The sequence below is a fragment of the Eptesicus fuscus genome, chromosome 24 (genome assembly GCF_027574615.1).
Source record: "Eptesicus fuscus isolate TK198812 chromosome 24, DD_ASM_mEF_20220401, whole genome shotgun sequence".
Lineage (NCBI taxonomy): Eukaryota > Metazoa > Chordata > Mammalia > Chiroptera > Vespertilionidae > Eptesicus > Eptesicus fuscus.
Window position 1 is genome coordinate 3,846,341 of NC_072496.1, and position 16,877 is coordinate 3,863,217.

Genomic DNA, 16,877 nt, shown 5'->3' on the forward strand with positions numbered 1-16,877 from the left:
ATGGATGCTTCTAGGTAACTTACCGGAGCTCTCCGGGCCTCAGGTCGCCCTGCAGGGTGAGCAGAGTGGGCCCCACCTCGTGAGTCTGGAGCCATGGCACCCGGAAGGGCCCTCCTGAGGGTCCGTGGTGGCGACTCTCTGTGGACGGAACCGTCATACATCCCAGTGTCCCCTCCTGTTAAAGCCAGCCCGCACTCTTTAATGTCTTCTTTTTTTAAAAAAAAAAATATATTTTTATTGATTTCAGAGAGAAGGGGAGAGAGAGAGAGAGAGAGACGGAAACATCCATGATGAGAGAGAATCATGGATCGGCTGCCTCCTGCACGCCCCCTACTGGGTATGGAGCCCGCAACCCAGGCACGTGCCCTTGACTGGAATGGAACCCGGGACCCTTCAGTCCGCAGGCCGACGCTCTATCCACTGAGCCACACCGGCCAGGGCAGTGGTCGGCAAACGCATTAGTCAACAGAGCCAAATATCGACAGTACAACGATTGAAATTTCTTTTGAGAGCCAATTTTTCTTTTTTTTTTTTTGGCATCCTGGCGTCAAACGTGGCCCTCAAATTTGGGAAAGACTAGAGAGGTGCCCTGCCCGGCCTCTCTCAGGCTGGAGCGGACGAGGCCACCTGCACACCCCGGCTCGCTCACGTGAGAGAGCCACATTTTTTAAACTTAAACTATATAGGTAGGTACATTGTTATTAACTTGATTAGGGTCCTCCTAAGCTGGCCTTTGCTAAAAACTCAAAGGGGCCAAAGAGCCGCATGTGGCTCGCGAGCCGCAGTTTGCCGACCACTGGGCTAGGGCTTTTAGATCTTCTCTTTTTTTTTTACCACAGCAGCTCTATGAATGTGCTTCCATTACTTGGGGAGGGGGAGTGAGGGGGGAAGAGTTCTGATGATCTAATCCCCGTGTGAAATATTTTGATCCTATTTAAGCCGTTCTAATGGTGTTTTTCTTCTCTCTCCTAATTGGGCAGTTTGACCGCCACTAAACCACTGCATTGCGGGAAAGGGAGAATTGGACAATTAGATGACCAGAAAGCTTTGGTTGTACAGAGATCCCATGTATCGTCGCATTGGGCAGGGCTCCCGACACCTCTGGTGCCAGGAGCCGGGACAGCGCCCGGCAGCAGTGTGACCTACGCTCCGCTCACGCCGCGAACGTGTGTGGCTGTTGGCGCCGGACTGTGCAGTCGAGAAAAAGCCTGAGGGTTCTGTCCTGAGAACAGGACATCCATGCCCCGGCCGGAGGCTCAGCGGATTGGAGCATCATCCCGTACCCAGTGGTCGGCAAACTCATTCGTCAGCACGGCCAAATACCAACAGCACAACGATTGACATTTCTTTGGAGAGCCACATTTTTTAAACTTCAACTTCTTCGAACGCCACTTCTTCAACATAGACTCGCCCAGGCCGTGGTATTTTGTGGAAGAGCCACACGCAAGGGGCCAAAGAGCCGCAGGTGGCTCGAGAGCCGCAGTTTGCCGACCACGGCCGTACACCAAGAGGTCTCAGGTTCGATTCCTGGTCAGGGCACATACCTCGGCTGTGGTTGGATCTCCAGTCAGGGCAACCGATCAATGCTTCTCTCTCACATCGATGTCTCTCTCTCTCCCTCTCTCTCTCCCTTCCTCTCTCTCTAAAATCAATAAAATCTCTCACATTGATGAGAGAGAATCATGGATCAGCTGCCTCCTGCACACCCCACCCTAGGGATGGAGCCCACCACTTGGGCATGTGCCCTGACCGGGAATCAAACCGTGACCTCCTGGTGCACAGGTCGACACTCAACCACTGAGCCACGCCAGCCGGGCGGCTTCTGCTTTGTAGACTTGGGTTTTCTTTTCTGACCAAAGTTGAAAATCTTTTAATAGGCAGACGAAGCCCATTCCTAAATTGATGGACTGAATTGGTTTGGTCTCAACTCCACCATATTATTTTCCCTTACAATGAATGTATGTATTCTGGTCTCCTTACTGTGTTTCTATCACTATGCTTTGCTATTTAAAATAGTTGTTTTTTTTTGGGGGGGGTTAGGGTTTCCAATATTCCGGAAATTTATATTTTGCTTTAGTGGAGTTCTTTTTTTTTTTTTTTTAAATATATTTTATTGATTTTGTACAGAGAGGAAGGGAAAGGGATAGAGAGTTAGAAACATCGATGAGAGAGAAACATCGATTAGCTGCCTCCTGCACACCCCCTACTGGGTATGTGCCCGCAACCAAGGTACATGCCCTTGACCGGAATCGAACCTGGGACCCTTGAGTCCGCAGGCAGATGCTCTATCCACTGAGCCAAACCGGTTAGGGCAAGTGGAGTTCTTATCCTATATAATAAAGAGGTAATATGCAAATTAACCCTCACAAGATGGCTGCCTTTGACCAGGCCGGCAGGGGGGTTAGTGAGGGATGACCCAATGACTGAACAAGCAGGCTGTGTGGGGCAACCAGGCTGGCACGGGGGGCTGTTGGGGGCAACCAGGCCAGCAGGAGGGGCAGTTGAGGGCGACCAGGCCAGCGGGGGGGAGAGATGGGGGGCGGGGGAGGGGGCAGTTAGGGGCGACCAGGATGGCAGGCAGGTGAGCAATTAGGAGCCAGCGGTCCAGGATTGTGAGAGGGATGTCTGACAACCGGCAGTAGGACATCCCCTGAGGGGTCCTGGATTGGAGAGGGTACAGGTTGGGCTGAGGGGACCCCCGCCCCGTGCACGAATTTCATGCACCAGGCCTCTAGTATTTTTATATTACCCTTTATCCTTTCTTTGTTTCTTAACCTTTTAATTCCTGGTCTGCCCGTTTCCTATGGTTTCCTGGACTCCCCCGTGTTACCTATTCAGCAATCCTGCCCTCCGTTTTCTCTGCCCGCTCCTTCAGTTGTTTGCAGTGGCATCTGTTCTAGATTCTCAGAAAGTACCACGTGCGGTGCGTGCTGCTCTTCCGCCGATCAGTGAATGCTCTCGCTCACTTTCCTGGCTTCCGCCGTGACCTCTTGGTCGAGGAAGCTCGCTCTCCAGGAAAGGAAAGTGACCTCTGAATGTTGGCCCTCAGTGCGCACCTGTGTGTCTGTGACCTTGACCCTGAAGTCCGGACACAGAAATCCTTAGCTGGAACCTTCCTTCTCGGCGTTTCTTGTAAATGCTGCCCTGCTGTTGCCTTGTGTTGTGGGGAAGACTGATGCCAGACTAAAGACTCTCTGAGCAACTGGATCTTTTTGTTTTTAAAATCGAATAGTTTTACTGCCCAGCCTGCCAGGCTCAGTGGTTGAGCGGTGACCTAGGAACCAGGAGGTCACGGTTTGATTCCCAGTCAGGACACAAGCCTGGGTTGTGGGCTGGATCCCCAGTGTGGGGCGTGCAGGAGGCAGCCGATCCATGATTCTCTCATTACTGGTGCTTCTATCTCTCTCTCTCTCTCCCTTCATCTCTGAAATCAATAAAAAAATATTTTTTTTCCAAAAAAGAAAATCTAAGAGTTTAACTACGATATAGTACTAAGATTATTCCAGACCCATTTCCCAATGTGTGTGTATGTGGGAGGTACATTAAATATGTAACTTAAGTTTTCTCTTATTTCTGGATTATTTATGGGATTATAGCTTTTTTTTCAGTTTTATTGAGATGTAACTGACATACAGCTCTGTGTAAGTTTAAGGTGTCAGCATAACTTGACTAACATATATTGTGAAATGATTACCACAATAGGTTTAGTTAATATCCATCATCTCATATAGAATATTTAAAAAAAATTTTTTTTTCACCCTAGCTGGTTTGGCTCAGTGGATAGAGCGTCGGCCTGCAGACTGAAGGATCCCGGGTTCAATTCCGGTCAAGGGCACATGCCCGGGTTGCAGGCTCAATCCCCAATAGGGGGCATGCAGGAGGCAGCCGATCCATGGTTCTCTCTCATCATTGATGTTTCTATCTCTCTCCCTCCCCCTTCCCCTCTGAAATCAATAAAAATATATTTAAAATGTCCTTGGTCTTTAAAAACAAACAAACACACACACAACTCCTTTTATTATAAAAAAGAAATGTGGTTGATTTTCTGTTTTCGTTTTACAATAGCTTTGTGTGCCACGGATGTGATGTTTTCGTTACTAGGCATTCTGAAGCCGGGTTCGTGGTTCCAGCGTGTTCCATCCGTGTGGGGAAGGGCAGTTTTTCATAGCTGACAGCGGCCGGGAGTCACCCTCTTCCATGTCCGCGGGACCTTTCATTTCTCCTTCCTTCCTTCCTTCCTTTTCCTTCTCTCCCTGCACTGCCAGGCCTCCGGAGGGCATGGCCCTTTCTCCGTTTCTCTGACTTTCCCCAGACGCCAGGTTTCCTTGAGGCTGCCGCCTCCTGCCCCACCATCCTTCAGACCTCTTCTCTTTCTGAAGCCAAATAAAGGCCAGACCTGCGTTGGGTGTTTTGCTCTTGGCGTGGGGCCTTCTCTCGATGGAGGGATTTAAGCCCCGGCTTCACGTAAGCCCTTGGCCACGGTGGGAGGGAGCGCTGCTGGAATTGGAAGTCCTTTCTTTCTTCTATTTAACAAGTAATCTGGAGTTCAGTTCCCGGCCTTCGGGAGGTGTGAGCGCGGAAGGCCTGTTCGCGTGTGCCGGCGTTTCGTTGAGGATGTGAGCAGACTCGGGTGCAGGCAGCTGTCATTACCCTCTACAGTGGTGGGGGCTCCCAAGTCATTTTAAAATATCCAGTGCTAGGTCACATTTATTTCGTGTCTGGGAGCCGCTGGGAAACCGCTGAGAAGGGCGGCGTCAAGGTTAGACAGATTCTGTTACCAGACGGATCCGTCTCGCCGCATCTTTATAGATGTTGAGTGTGCAAACTCTTGCTTCTCCTTTGAAGAAAGCGACCGGTGACAAAGATTTAAAGACACAGGGATACACTGTTTCCCTTTTCCTCCTTTCATGTTTGCTAAACACACACACACACACAACACACACACACACACCCCAACAACCACCACGAAATGCAACACCCTCCCTGCTGTGAGGCGCTGTGTTCGCTCCTGGAAAATGTTGCAGGCCCTCACCTCGGCCCAAGTGAACGAATACAACGGACCCCGAGGATCAGGGACATGTTGCTGCAAGATCAGTAAGAAAACTGCCGGGAGGAGCAGCCAGGTCGGTGCAGGAGGCGGTTGCAGCACAAGGCTCAGGTCGGTGGGCCCACGCGGGCCTGGTAAGGGTCTGAGACGGGTGTCCCGCGGCGTGGCACAGGCCCAGGTTGCAGGCTCGACCCCCAGTGGGGGGCGTGCTGGAGGCAGCCCATCCGTGATTCTCTCTCCTCAATGATGTTTCTGTCTGTCTGTCTGTCTGTCTCTCTCCCTTCCTCTCTGAAATCAATAAAAAGAGGAAAAAAGGGGTCTGAGATGGTCTCAAAGGCCAAGGACTGGAGGTGACAATGTCCGCAGAGCAGCGCCAGGACGCGGGGACCAGGTGTCCCTGGGCCCGTGCCCGTGCGCCCGGGTGCGCGCTCCCCGCCGGGGCCCAGGCAGCCACCTGTCACTCACGGGGGGCGCGGAGGGCGCGCGGAGCCTGGAGACAGCGCTCCTCCCGCCTCCTCCCGCCCCCGGCCGCCGCCGCCGCCCGCCCATTGGTCGCCCTTTGCTCCCTGACCCGTCCCCCTCCGGCTGCCTCCGAGGCCGCCGCTTCCTGCTCGCGCGCGCGCCGCCGCCGCCGCGCTCCGGGCCCGGGCGGATCTGGGCGCCCGGCGCGCGCCGCCCTCGCGGGAGCGCGCGCCAAGGGGCGGAGCCGCGCTGCGCCCGCCCCTTCCTCCCTCCGCCCGCGCCCGCGACGCCGCCCGCCGCCTCCCGCCCGCCCGCCCGCCCGCCGGCCCAGGCTGCTCAGGCGAACGCGGCGCCGCGGCCGGCGGCCGAGAGGCGAGGATGCGGCGGCGCTCGCGGATGCTGCTGTGCTTCGCGCTGCTGTGGGTGCTGGGCATCGCCTACTACATGTACTCCGGGGGCGGCTCCGCGCTGGCCGCGGGCGCGGGCGGCGCCGGCAGGAAGGTGAGTGGGCGCCCGCCGCGGCCCGGCCCCCGCCACCCCCGCGCCCGGCCCTCCGGCCCTCGAAGCATCCCGGGGCCCTGCTCTGACGTGGCCGCCGGGCACCGAGGGGGGGGCTCCGCGCGCCTCCCGCTCTCCTCCGTCCGGACCTCGGCTCGGGCCCCCGCCTCGGGCCTCCCCGAGTCCCCGGGGCAGCGGGGGCGGCGGGCGCATCGGCCCCTCCGCGCTCGCCGGGCTCGGAAGAGGCCACCCGGCGCTGCCCCACTGGCCGGGGGCCGCGGACGCCCTTCTCGTCGCCCCCGGCCCCCCCCCTCAAGGCGCCCCCACCGCCTTCGGAGACGCCCCCTCGGCTGCACACCATTTCAGCGGCGTCCTGTCCCGCCGCCGAAGCCCCGTCCCCTGCGCGGGGAAGTTTGGGGGTGCGGGTGTGGGGAGGCACAAAAGGGGGTGGGGAGGCGGGGAGGAGGCGGCCGGCTCTCCAGCGTGTCGTGTACAGGAGGAGAGAGGAGTCCAAGTTTCTCTCCAGCCCCGCGTGGAGAGGGGGGCGCACGCCTGGACTCTGCCCCTCGCTCGGCCCGTTCCTCCGGGGGCGGGGGACGCGGCCAGCCCGGGGCCGGGGAAAACGGACTCCCCTCCGCTGGAGTGGGCGCCCTGGTTTGCCGCTTCCATTCGCCTCGTCTCTGCGCCCCGAGCGAGGCCGGCGCCGGCCCTGTCCCGACCTTCCCTCCCGGCCCCCGCGTTACCCCGCGCCCGGCTGGGCCCGGCCCCCCTGCGCGCCGTGCGCCTCCCCCGCGGCCCGGTGACGCGGGGATGGTCCCTGCGCTTTGCACAGGCCCCGAGGGCCGAGCGGTGGGGCCCTGGGGACCGCGGGGGGCGCTCCAGACAGCCCGGCGTTTGGGGAGGACGCCGGGCCCCCCGAGAAGCCCGCACGGCGCGGTGCTGGGGCCGCGCGCCCGCTGGGCCGGGAGGGGCCGGGGCGCGGGGCACGTGTTGCCGGCGGTGCGGGCGGGGTTGGGTGGTTGAAAGGTTCGAAAGCAGCGTTATCTTCTCCAAAATGCTGCAGCCCCCGTTCCCGTGACGTTTGGTGTCGCCGCAAACCCTGGAAATTCTGAGTTCATGGAGGTGGACCGCGGGGCTGGGCTGGAACCAGGGGCTGGTGGCCAGGAACCAGCGGGACCCGCATCACTAGACATGAACCGACCTGAGCCTTCAAGTCTGACCTGTAAATGTCAGCGTGGAGTTGGCTGCGTCAGGGGTTTCGTCCTTTCCTTCCTCCCTCTTTCCCTCCTTCCTCCCCTCCTCCTCCCCTTCCCTCCTTTCCTCCCTTCTTCCTTCCTTCCCCTTCCTTCCCTCCTCCTTCCCTCCTTCCTTCCTCCCTCCTTCCTTCCCTCCTTCCTCCCTTCCCTCCCTTCTTCCTTCCTTCCCTCCTTCCTCCCCTCCTCCTCCCCTTCCCTCCTTCCCTCCCTTCTTCCTTCCTTCCCTCCTCCTTCCCTCCTTCCTTTCTTCCTTCCTCCCCTCCTCCTCCCCTTCCCTCCTTCCTCCCCTCCTTCCCTCCCTTCTTCCTTCCTTCCTTCCTTCCTCCCTCCTTCCTCCCCTCCTCCTCCCCTTCCCTCCTTCCCTCCCTTCTTCCTTCCTTCCCTCCTTCCTTCCTCCCTCCTTCCCTCCTTCCCTCCCTTCCTTTTCTCTCTTTCTTTCCCTGGCTCGGTTCTGCATCAATAGTGTACCCTTAGCCTTGTTATTCTCTCTCTCTCTCTCTCTCTCTCTCTCTCTCTCTCTCTCTCTCTCTCTCTCTCATGAGAGAACGGTTGTGTGTGTACACGGAATCCCCGTGATTCCTGGGCGGTAAAGGGCCAGGGAGCCAGGAGGAGCGGTGCAGCTGCTGCCAGAGTGGAAACCGTGGGCACATTGTGCCGGGATGATTTCAAACCTGCGGCCCCGGCCCCTGTGCCTGGGCGGGTCGGCGTGGCCTGGCGTGCTGGTGGCACCTGCAGGCGGTCTGCCTGCCACACACGAGGAAACCAAACGCATAGGCCGGCCTGGTGCTTCTCTCTCCTTGGTTGGCCTCGTGCGTGAGCGCATGTGATTAGAAAGGGCCGCCGTGTGAGCCTGGCATTTGCAGAGGCCGGACCCCTGGTGGGGGGTGAGCTTCTGCTGGGGGACGGGGTTGATCTCTGAAGAGTGATCCTTAGTTTAAAAAAATCATCATCATCACCATCATCATCCAAGAGCCCTCGGTGGTTTGGCTCAGTGGATAGAGCGTCAGCCTGCGGACTGAAGGGTCCCAGGTTCGATTCCGGTCAAGGGCACACGTACCTCGGTTGCAAGCTCTGTTCCCCGCCTCCTGCTCGGGGCACGTGCAGGAGGCAGCCAATGAGTGGGTCTCTCTCACATGGATGTTTCTCTCTCTCTGGCTCTCCCCCTCCCTTCCTGCCAACTATCTCTAAGAAAAAAAAGAAAGAAAAAAAAAAAGGACCCTTAGTTGAAAAAAAGAATCCAAGAACTTCTGATGGACCGGCAGTAGGAAGGAACAAAGAGCGTGTAGGAAAAAAAAGAGTGGGAAATGGACGAGTGTAGTGCGTTGGGGATCTGGGATTCCGTTCTTTCTGTCAACCAGCCGTCAAAGTGCATCCTGGCCCTGGAACGGGTCAGCGGCGGGCGGGCGGGCTGGGGACGAGGTGTGCCGAGGCAGTCGTAGCAGCTTTTGAAGCGGCAGGAGGAAGACCCGTGAACTTGGTAGGGGGACCCCGCTGTAAAAGTGGGAGTCCCGAGGCTCTCTGGACTTCACAGAACCCCGCCGCCCTGAATCGAATAACCTGGAGTATGAAACGGCGCAGGCTTCCCGCCGTCTGAATTGTTCCCATGGATTTAGAGACGAGCAAGTCTCTTCCTTCGGATTTAGCTCCTCTTCGAGGTACGGGGACGTACGCAGTATTTTCAGCTTGGAAAGGATGGGCGCCGAGAGAGACCGTGGCGTGCACGCACGGGCAGGATTTAAACCCTGGCCACAGTGTTTAGGGTGTAAGTGGACTTGTATTCTCCTCTTTCCTGTATTCGAGTCAAGGCTCTCGTTCCTTATTTAGCAGATTTCTCTGCACCCTAACTTTTTTTAATTTAAATATATTTTTACTGATTTCAGAGAGGAAGGGAGAGGGGAAGAGAGAGAGAGAGAGAGAGGAGAGAGAGAGAGAAACATCAGTGATGAGAGAGAATCATGATCGGCTGCCTCCTGCACGCCCCCTACTGGGTATCGAGCCTGCAACCCAAGCATGTGCCCTGACCGGGAATTGAACCGTGACCTCCTGGTTCATAGGTCGTTGCTCAACCACTGAGCCAGACCAGCCGGCTGAGGGTCCTCTTTTTGTTTGTTTGTTTAATATATTTTGATTGATTTCAGAGAGGAAGGGAGAGGGGGAGAGAGACAGAGGGGGAGAGAGAGAGAGAGTAGAGAGAGAGAGAGAGAGAGAGATATCAATGATGAGAATCATGGATCGGCTGCCTCCTGCACGCCCCACACTGGGGATCGAGCCCACAACCTGGGCGTGTGCTCTTGGCCGGAATTGAACCCAGGACCCTTCAGTCCGCAGGCCGACGCTCTATCCACTGAGCCACACCAGCCGGCGGAGGGCCCCCTTTTTGGACCGGTGAGGGGCCTCACTTGGCTAGAGCAGGTCCCTGTATGGGAGAACATCGGGGTGCCACCTTGGAGAGGGAGTTTGGGACTGAAGTGTAGAGCGCTCCGAGTGCCAGGCCGACTTTGTGGTGAGCCGTTCGGTGGGCCTTCGGGCAGCAGCCGTGCTTTGGCACTGGGTGGGGGGCGTTGAATGAAGGGGAGCGTACAGATCTATGCATGGGCCTCGAGGGGGCGTGACTGTCTGCTCCTTCCGCGTAGGGACCTTTGCTAATTTCTGAGCCCCTCCGATCCTCGGCTTCCTCCTCTCCACTGAGAGGATAACCGTTTGCACCGTGTGGCAGAGAACGAAGTGCCACGAGCAGGTCCTGGCGTGTCCCAGGTGCCGAATAAATGGCGTGAGGGGTGGCTGGGGCGGGGGAGGGGCGGGGTGGAAAAGCCTAAATATCCCTTTGAAAGGATAGCGGGCCAGGAACCGTGTGCGGCGTCCTGATTCCTGGGAAATGGTTGGAGTGTTTCTTTTTTCTTTTTTTTCCCCCCCACTCCCTCACCCATTCCTCCAAGACGTGGTCGTTCCCTTTGGGCCTGCACCCCCCCTCTTGAATGACACCAGGACCGCCCCGGTGGGGTGCGGTCCAGACGCCGTGCCCATGTACCCGCCTGTGGTGTCACCGTGGGGTTCCCACCGGTGGGCGGCCAGCAGGAGAGCGGGCTGAGATCCCCCCTCCCTGTGGCGGTTGTGTGCACAGTCGGGGTGTGGCTGTGGAGGGTCCCTCCGTGGGGGTCCCCCCGCCTGCTCCCCGCCCAGGCGCTGGGGCCTCCCCTGTCCCTGCAGCCCGGCCCCTCCCGGCGGGAGGAGGGAGATGCTATCATCAGTCAAGTGAGCCTGGGCTGAGGTTGGACACGAGACTGCCACGCGCGGCAACGGGCATCAGCAGGGCTGGGCGTGCCCGTGGGTGGGTGCCACGGGGGGGGGGGGGCTCCGTACCCCACCCGGCACCTCTAATCCTTGTGGAGTTGGAAGACATTCCATTTGTGGTGACAGCTTGAGGTGGCGGGAAGGAGGGCAGTAGCAAGGGAAGACTTTGTGTGTGGGGGGGTTTGTTTGTTTTTAAATTTAAAAAAATACAAATATGTTTTTTTATATCAGAGAGGAAGGGAGAGGGGGAGAGAGATGGAAACATCCATGATGAGAGAGAATCATGGACCGGCTGCCTCCTGCACGCCCCACACTGGGGATGGAGCCCGCAACCCGGGCCTGTGCCCTGACCGGGAATCGAACCCTCACCTCCTGGTTCATAGGTCGACGCTCCACCGCTGAGCCACCCCGGCCGGCCTGGCCCAGGGGAAGACTTTGTATAGCCAGAGACTCTGACACAGTGGCTGCGGACTATCAGCTTTCCTCTAAAGAAAACAAAGTTTCCATCTTCTGGAGTGATGTTGTGGCTTCCTCCGGGGACTCACCCAGAATGGAAACCGGTTGTGGCTGATAAACGGAGCAAAAACTAACTGGCTCTTCTGTTAACCCCGGGAGAAAGGAGGGAGAAGCTGTGGTCCCCAGGGCGGAGTGGGTGGGGGCTGCAGGCCCCTGTAAACCTCCCCGCTCCTGCCGAGAGGAGTGTGTCCTGTTCGGATCAGAGGAAGAGGTATGGGGCAGGTGGTCAGAAATGTGGGTGGGGCTGGGGCAATGTGCATTTCTGCATACACTTAATTCCTCATTGCTCCCATTCATGTTTCTCAGATTTTTTTTTAAATATAGTTTTACTAGAGGCCTGGTGCATGAATTTGTGCACGGCTGGGAGGAGGGGCTGTGGGCGGTTGGTAAGCTGGCCCCACCCCCAATCAGGGTCGGGGGAGCAATTGGGGGTGGGACCGACCAGGGAGAGAGGCCGTGGGTGGTTGGTGGGCTGGCCCCGCCCCCTGGTCAAACTCCCAGTCGAACTCCTGGTCGAGGGGACAATTTGCATATTAGCCTTTTATTATATAGGATTGATTTCAGAGAGGAAGGGAGAGGGGGAGAGAGAGAGAGAGAAATACCAATGATGAGAGAGAATCATGGATCAGCTGCCTCCTGCACGCCCCACACTGGGGACCGAGCCTGAAACCCGGGCATGTGCCCTGACCAGGAATCGAACCGTGACCCCCTGGTTCCTAGATCGATGCTTAACCACTGAGCCACGCCGGCCGGCTGTCTCACATCTTTGGGGAGAAGGAAGTCGGTCTGAGAGGCATCGATTTCAAAGCTGTGGGGCCTAACTTCCAGCAACGCCAGAGGCAGCTGGCTGGGGCTGGGACACGGCGGGCTGACTCGAGGTCCTGGCGGAGGTCCCGGGCAGGAGGCGGGTATTCCCGGGAAACAGCTGGCCCGGCAGGATTCCCAGCTGAGCAGCCAGCCAGACCTGGCCCGTTCGCCTCCTGGGCTCCCTGCTCGGAAGGTGTGTCGGAAGTGGGAGGCTGAGACGTTCCCGCGGCAGCTGTCCGGCTGGAGGCGCTGGGGCAGCCGCTCAGAGGAAAGCAGACAGGTGGTTACATACATGCTGCTCCCTGAACCCCCCAGGGCCCTGCACCCCCCCCTCCCCCCGCCGCCTCCCCACGTGCCCTGGTCTTCCCTCGGGATTCCTCCTCCACGATCAGCAACTGAAGAGTCGAAACCTGCCCTGTCCGGTGTGGCTCCGTGGATAGAGCATCAGTCCATGGACTGAAGGGTCCTGGGTTCGATTCTGGGTCAAGGAGGCACGTACCTCGGTGGCAGGCTCGATCCCCGGCCCTGGTTGGGGTGCATGCGGGAGGCAACCCATCGATGGGTCTGCCGCACATCGATGCTTCTCTCTCTCCGTCTCTTCCCCTCCCTCTCCCTAAAAACCGACGGGAACACGTCCTTGGGGGAGGATTAACAGCACAACAGAGTTGGATGGAACCTGCCACCACGGTGGCCCCTGAGACCCCGGCTCCGTGCCCACGCGCGCTGAGGGTCCCTCGGTGACTTGCCGGAGGGTGGAAGGGGTGCCGTGCGGGTCTCCCTTCCGTGACCTGAAAGATCGCCGTGGCCCTGAGGAAGCCCTAGTTGTCTGTTGCTCGGGCGATCCTCCGTCCCGGGCTGCGGTCCTGGATCCCCGCCTCCAGGCCGCCTTGTCGTCAGGCGGTTTCCTGGGGCGGACCTCTCGGCCCGCACTCTGGCCGACTCTCCTGCCCTCCCCTCGGAGGGGAACTCGGCCTTGCTGTCTTCCCCGGCGAGGGTTCTGACCTTTGGCCGAGGGCCCGCCCTGCAGGAGGAGCCCGGGTGCGGAGGTACCGGGCACTTCCCGTGCCACCTTTCTGCTTCCGGACCTCGGCCCCTCCTGGCAGTGTGCCTGCCTCCTGGTGGTCGCCACGCGCCTTGGTTTCCTTTGCCGAACGCAGGAGCCGGTTCTCTCTCCCGGAGGCTGTTGCCTTTGGCTTGTCGGGGGCGGAGTCTCCCCATCACGTGGGAATCTCCTTGTCCACACGGGGTCCTGGGTGCTGTGTGTATTCATCTGGGTACGCAGGGCACCCATCCTCCCACACACTCCCCCCCCCCCCCACTGCAGACTGAAGTCTCCCACCACAGCCCGGGGCCTCCCCCTGCAGACCGGGGCCTCCCCCTGCAGACTGAAGTCTCCTACCACAGACCGGGGCCTCCCACTGCAGACCGGGGCCTCCCCCTGCAGACCGGGGCCTCCCCCTGCAGACCGGGACCTCCCCCTGCAGACCGGGGCCTCCCCCTGCAGACTGAAATCTCCCACCACAGACCGGGGCCTCCCCCTGCAGACTGACGTCTCCCACCCCAGACCGGGGCCTCCCCTTGCAGACTGAAGTCTCCCACCTCAGACCGGGGCCTCCCCCTGCAGACCGGGGCCTCCCCCTGCAGACCGGGGCCTCCCCCTGCAGACCGGGGCCTCCCCCTGCAGACCGGGGCCTCCCCCTGCAGACTGAAGTCTCCCACCACAGACCGGGGCCTCCCCCTGCAGACTGAAGTCTCCCACCACAGACCGGGGCCTCCCCCTGCAGACCGGGGCCTCCCCCTGCAGACCGGGGCCTCCCCCTGCAGACTGAAGTCTCCCACCATAGACCGGGGCTTCCCCCTGCAGACTGAAGTCTCCCACCACAGACCGGGGCCTCCCCCTGCAGACTGAAGTCTCCCACCATAGACCGGGGCTTCCCCCTGCAGACTGAAGTCTCCCACCATAGACCGGGGCTTCCCCTGCAGACCGGGGCCTCCCCTTGCAGACTGAAATCTCCCACCACAGACCGGGGCTTCCCCCTGCAGACCGGGGCCTCCCCCTGCAGACTGAAGTCTCCCACCACAGACCGGGGCCTCCCCCTGCAGACCGGGGCCTCCCCCTGCAGACTGAAATCTCCCACCACAGACCGGGGCCTCCCCCTGCAGACCGGGGCCTCCCCCTGCAGACTGAAATCTCCCACCACAGACCGGGGCTTCCCCCTGCAGACCGGGGCCTCCCCCTGCAGACTGAAATCTCCCACCACAGACCGGGGCTTCCCCCTGCAGACCGGGGCCTCCCCCTGCAGACTGAAATCTCCCACCACAGACCGGGGCTTCCCCCTGCAGACCGGGGCCTCCCCTTGCAGACTGAAGTCTCCCACCTCAGACCGGGGCCTCCCCCTGCAGACCGGGGCCTCCCCCTGCAGACTGAAGTCTCCCACCACAGACCGGGGCCTCCCACTGCAGACCAGGGCCTCCCCCTGCAGACTGAAGTCTCCCACCACAGACCGGGGCCTCCCCCTGCAGACTGAAGTCTCCCACCACAGACCGGGGCCTCCCCCTGCAGACTGAAGTCTCCCACCACAGACCGGGGCCTCCCCCTGCAGACTGAAGTCTCCCACCACAGACCGGGGCCTCCCCCTGCAGACTGAAATCTCCCACCACAGACCGGGGCCTCCCCCTGCAGACCGGGACCTCCCCCTGCAGACCGGGGCCTCCCCTTGCAGATGCCCGCCCTCCTGGGACCTGCCCCTGCCGGGAGCAAGCTCTCCGGGCACTTTACCCAGCGCGCTCCCTTCCTCTCGCTCTCAAAAAAGGGTAGATTCCAGACACGAGGAGATCAGTGATCCTCAGTAACAGGAAGCAAAACGAGCGGGTGAGCTGACTGGCTCAGGGGAATGGGAAGGGACGAGAGCGGGAAGCGGGAAGAGAGAAAAGGGGGTCAGCCTTTGGCAGGTCCCAGAGCTGACGCTCACAATCAAGGTCACCGGGAAAGCCCTGGAGGCAGGAAGGACCAAGGCAACGGGACCCAGGGCGTCCGGTGCCCGCTCCTCACCCAGGGCAGCCATCCCACCCTCCCCCCCCCCCCCCCCCCCCCCGCCACAGAGCTCCCCACTTCCCGAGCCCTGGTGACAGCATTTCCCTTACGGGCATCTCCCCACGCCGCCTTTGCCTTGCATCCGCCCGCCACGCTGTCCCAGGGCCACGCGGCTCAGACGGACCCTTCGTTTGGGGCGTGTGCCTCGCTGTCCAGAGCAGCCTCCTTTCGGGACACCACGCTCGCTCCCCGGGCGCCTCCGGAGCCCAGGCCCAACTCCAGCAGCTGCTCCGGCGGCTGCGGGTCTTTCCCATCCCCTTTCCCGGCCGGCCTCCCTGTAACGTTCCAGCTGTTCGGTCCAGCACGGTCCCTAACCCCATAAAGCGTCCCCATAAAGCGTCTAATGACCCTCGTAAATGCCAGCAGCTCCTGTGCCGGGCGGCCGGCGGCCGACACCCGAGAACCGGGGAGGACTGCCATTTCCCACGCCCCGCCTCCCAGGCCTCCCCACAGCGGCTGCGGGCGGGCGGTGAGGTCACATGTCCGTTTCATTTCCCACGGATACTCCAGGTCACAGGGCCTCCGGGTCACAGGGCCTCCGGGTCACAGGGCCTCCAGGTCACAGGGCCTCCGGGTCACAGCCTCCAGGTCACAGGGCCTCCAGGTCACAGCCTCCAGGACACAGGGCCTCCAGGTCACAGAGCCTCGGCGTTACCCACACGGCCGAGAGCAACCTCTGCAAAGGGGAGGTGCCAGTGGGGACCCAGATCCTGAAAGGACACCCCTGGAAAGCTACTGAGACCTTCCCCTGGGACGTCCCCTAAATCTCCACCCTAAACCCTCAGGATGAGGGCCCAGCACCCTCCCCCTCCGCACTGTTCCTCCCAGTTGCACGCCCGAGCCTCTCCCTCCCCGCCCCCCAGGCAGGCCACCTTGACCTTCCTCACTTCTAAGCTCCAAGGGCCTTCCTTTGCCTCTATAACTTGTTTCCTAAGCCCATTCCTTCGACAAATTACTTCTTCCACCTCTGTGGTTTTTTTAAGAAAATGTATATTTTTACTAATTTCAGACAGGAAGGGAGAGGGAGAGAGAGAGAGACACATCCATGATGAGAGGGAATCATGGATGGGCTGCCTCCTGCACGCTCCCCACTGGGGATCGAGTCCGCAACCCGGGCATGTGCCCCTGACCAGATTCGAAACCGGGACCCTTCAGTCTGCAGGTCGATGCTCTACCCACTGAGCCAAACTGGCCGGGGCCACCTTTGTGATTTTATAAATAAACTAGAGGCCTGGTGCACAAATCCGTGCACGGGTGGGGTCTGGCCGGCCCTGCCCCCGATCGGGCTAGGGGAGGGCCAATCAGGGGCGGGGGTGGCCAGGGGAAGGGGCCTCGGGCGGTTGGCCGGCCAGCCCCGCCCCCCATGGTCAAACTCCCGGTCGAGGGGACAATTTGCATATTAGCCTTTTATTTTATAGCATTATATAGGATGTCTTCTCATAGTTGGAGTCTTGGCTCTGAATTCTTCCCTCACCAGAACCGAAGGACTGAGGTTGCTGAACCCAGGTCCAGTCTGACCCCATGGGTCAGACACCTGGTACCATTCTCGTTACCCCCCTCAGTACTGCCTGTTTTCGGTAAGAAACAGTTCCTGCTGCTTCCCACAAATCCCACAGGTCAAATTCCCGCCCGCCCTGTCGCTGAGATGCCATTGCCAGTCTGTCTTTTGTTTGTCTGTTAATCCTCCCCTGTGGATGTGTTCCCATTGATTTTTAGGGAGAGTGGAAGGGCGGGGGAGAGAGAGAGAGAAACATCGATGTGAGCCCTGACCGGTGTGGCTCACTGGATAGAGCGTCGGCCTGCGGACTGAAGGGTCCCGGGTTCGATTCCGGTCAAGGGCATGTACCTTGGTTGCGGGCACATCCCCAGTAGGAGGTGTGCAGGAGGCAGCGGATCGATGTTTCTC

The 16,877-nt window shown here is 59.8% G+C and overlaps 1 protein-coding gene across 1 annotated transcript in view; it reads left to right on the forward strand.

Moving 5' to 3' along the window:
• The first annotated feature begins 5,817 nt into the window (after window positions 1-5,817).
• GALNT2 (polypeptide N-acetylgalactosaminyltransferase 2) overlaps window positions 5,818-16,877 on the forward strand; it is a 70,141-nt gene continuing 59,081 nt past the window's right edge. Inside the window, exon 1 of the mRNA XM_054713002.1 lies at window positions 5,818-6,010. Coding sequence (XP_054568977.1) covers window positions 5,888-6,010 — 123 coding nt within the window. The 5' untranslated portion in view covers window positions 5,818-5,887. The remainder of the gene's footprint in view (window positions 6,011-16,877) is intronic.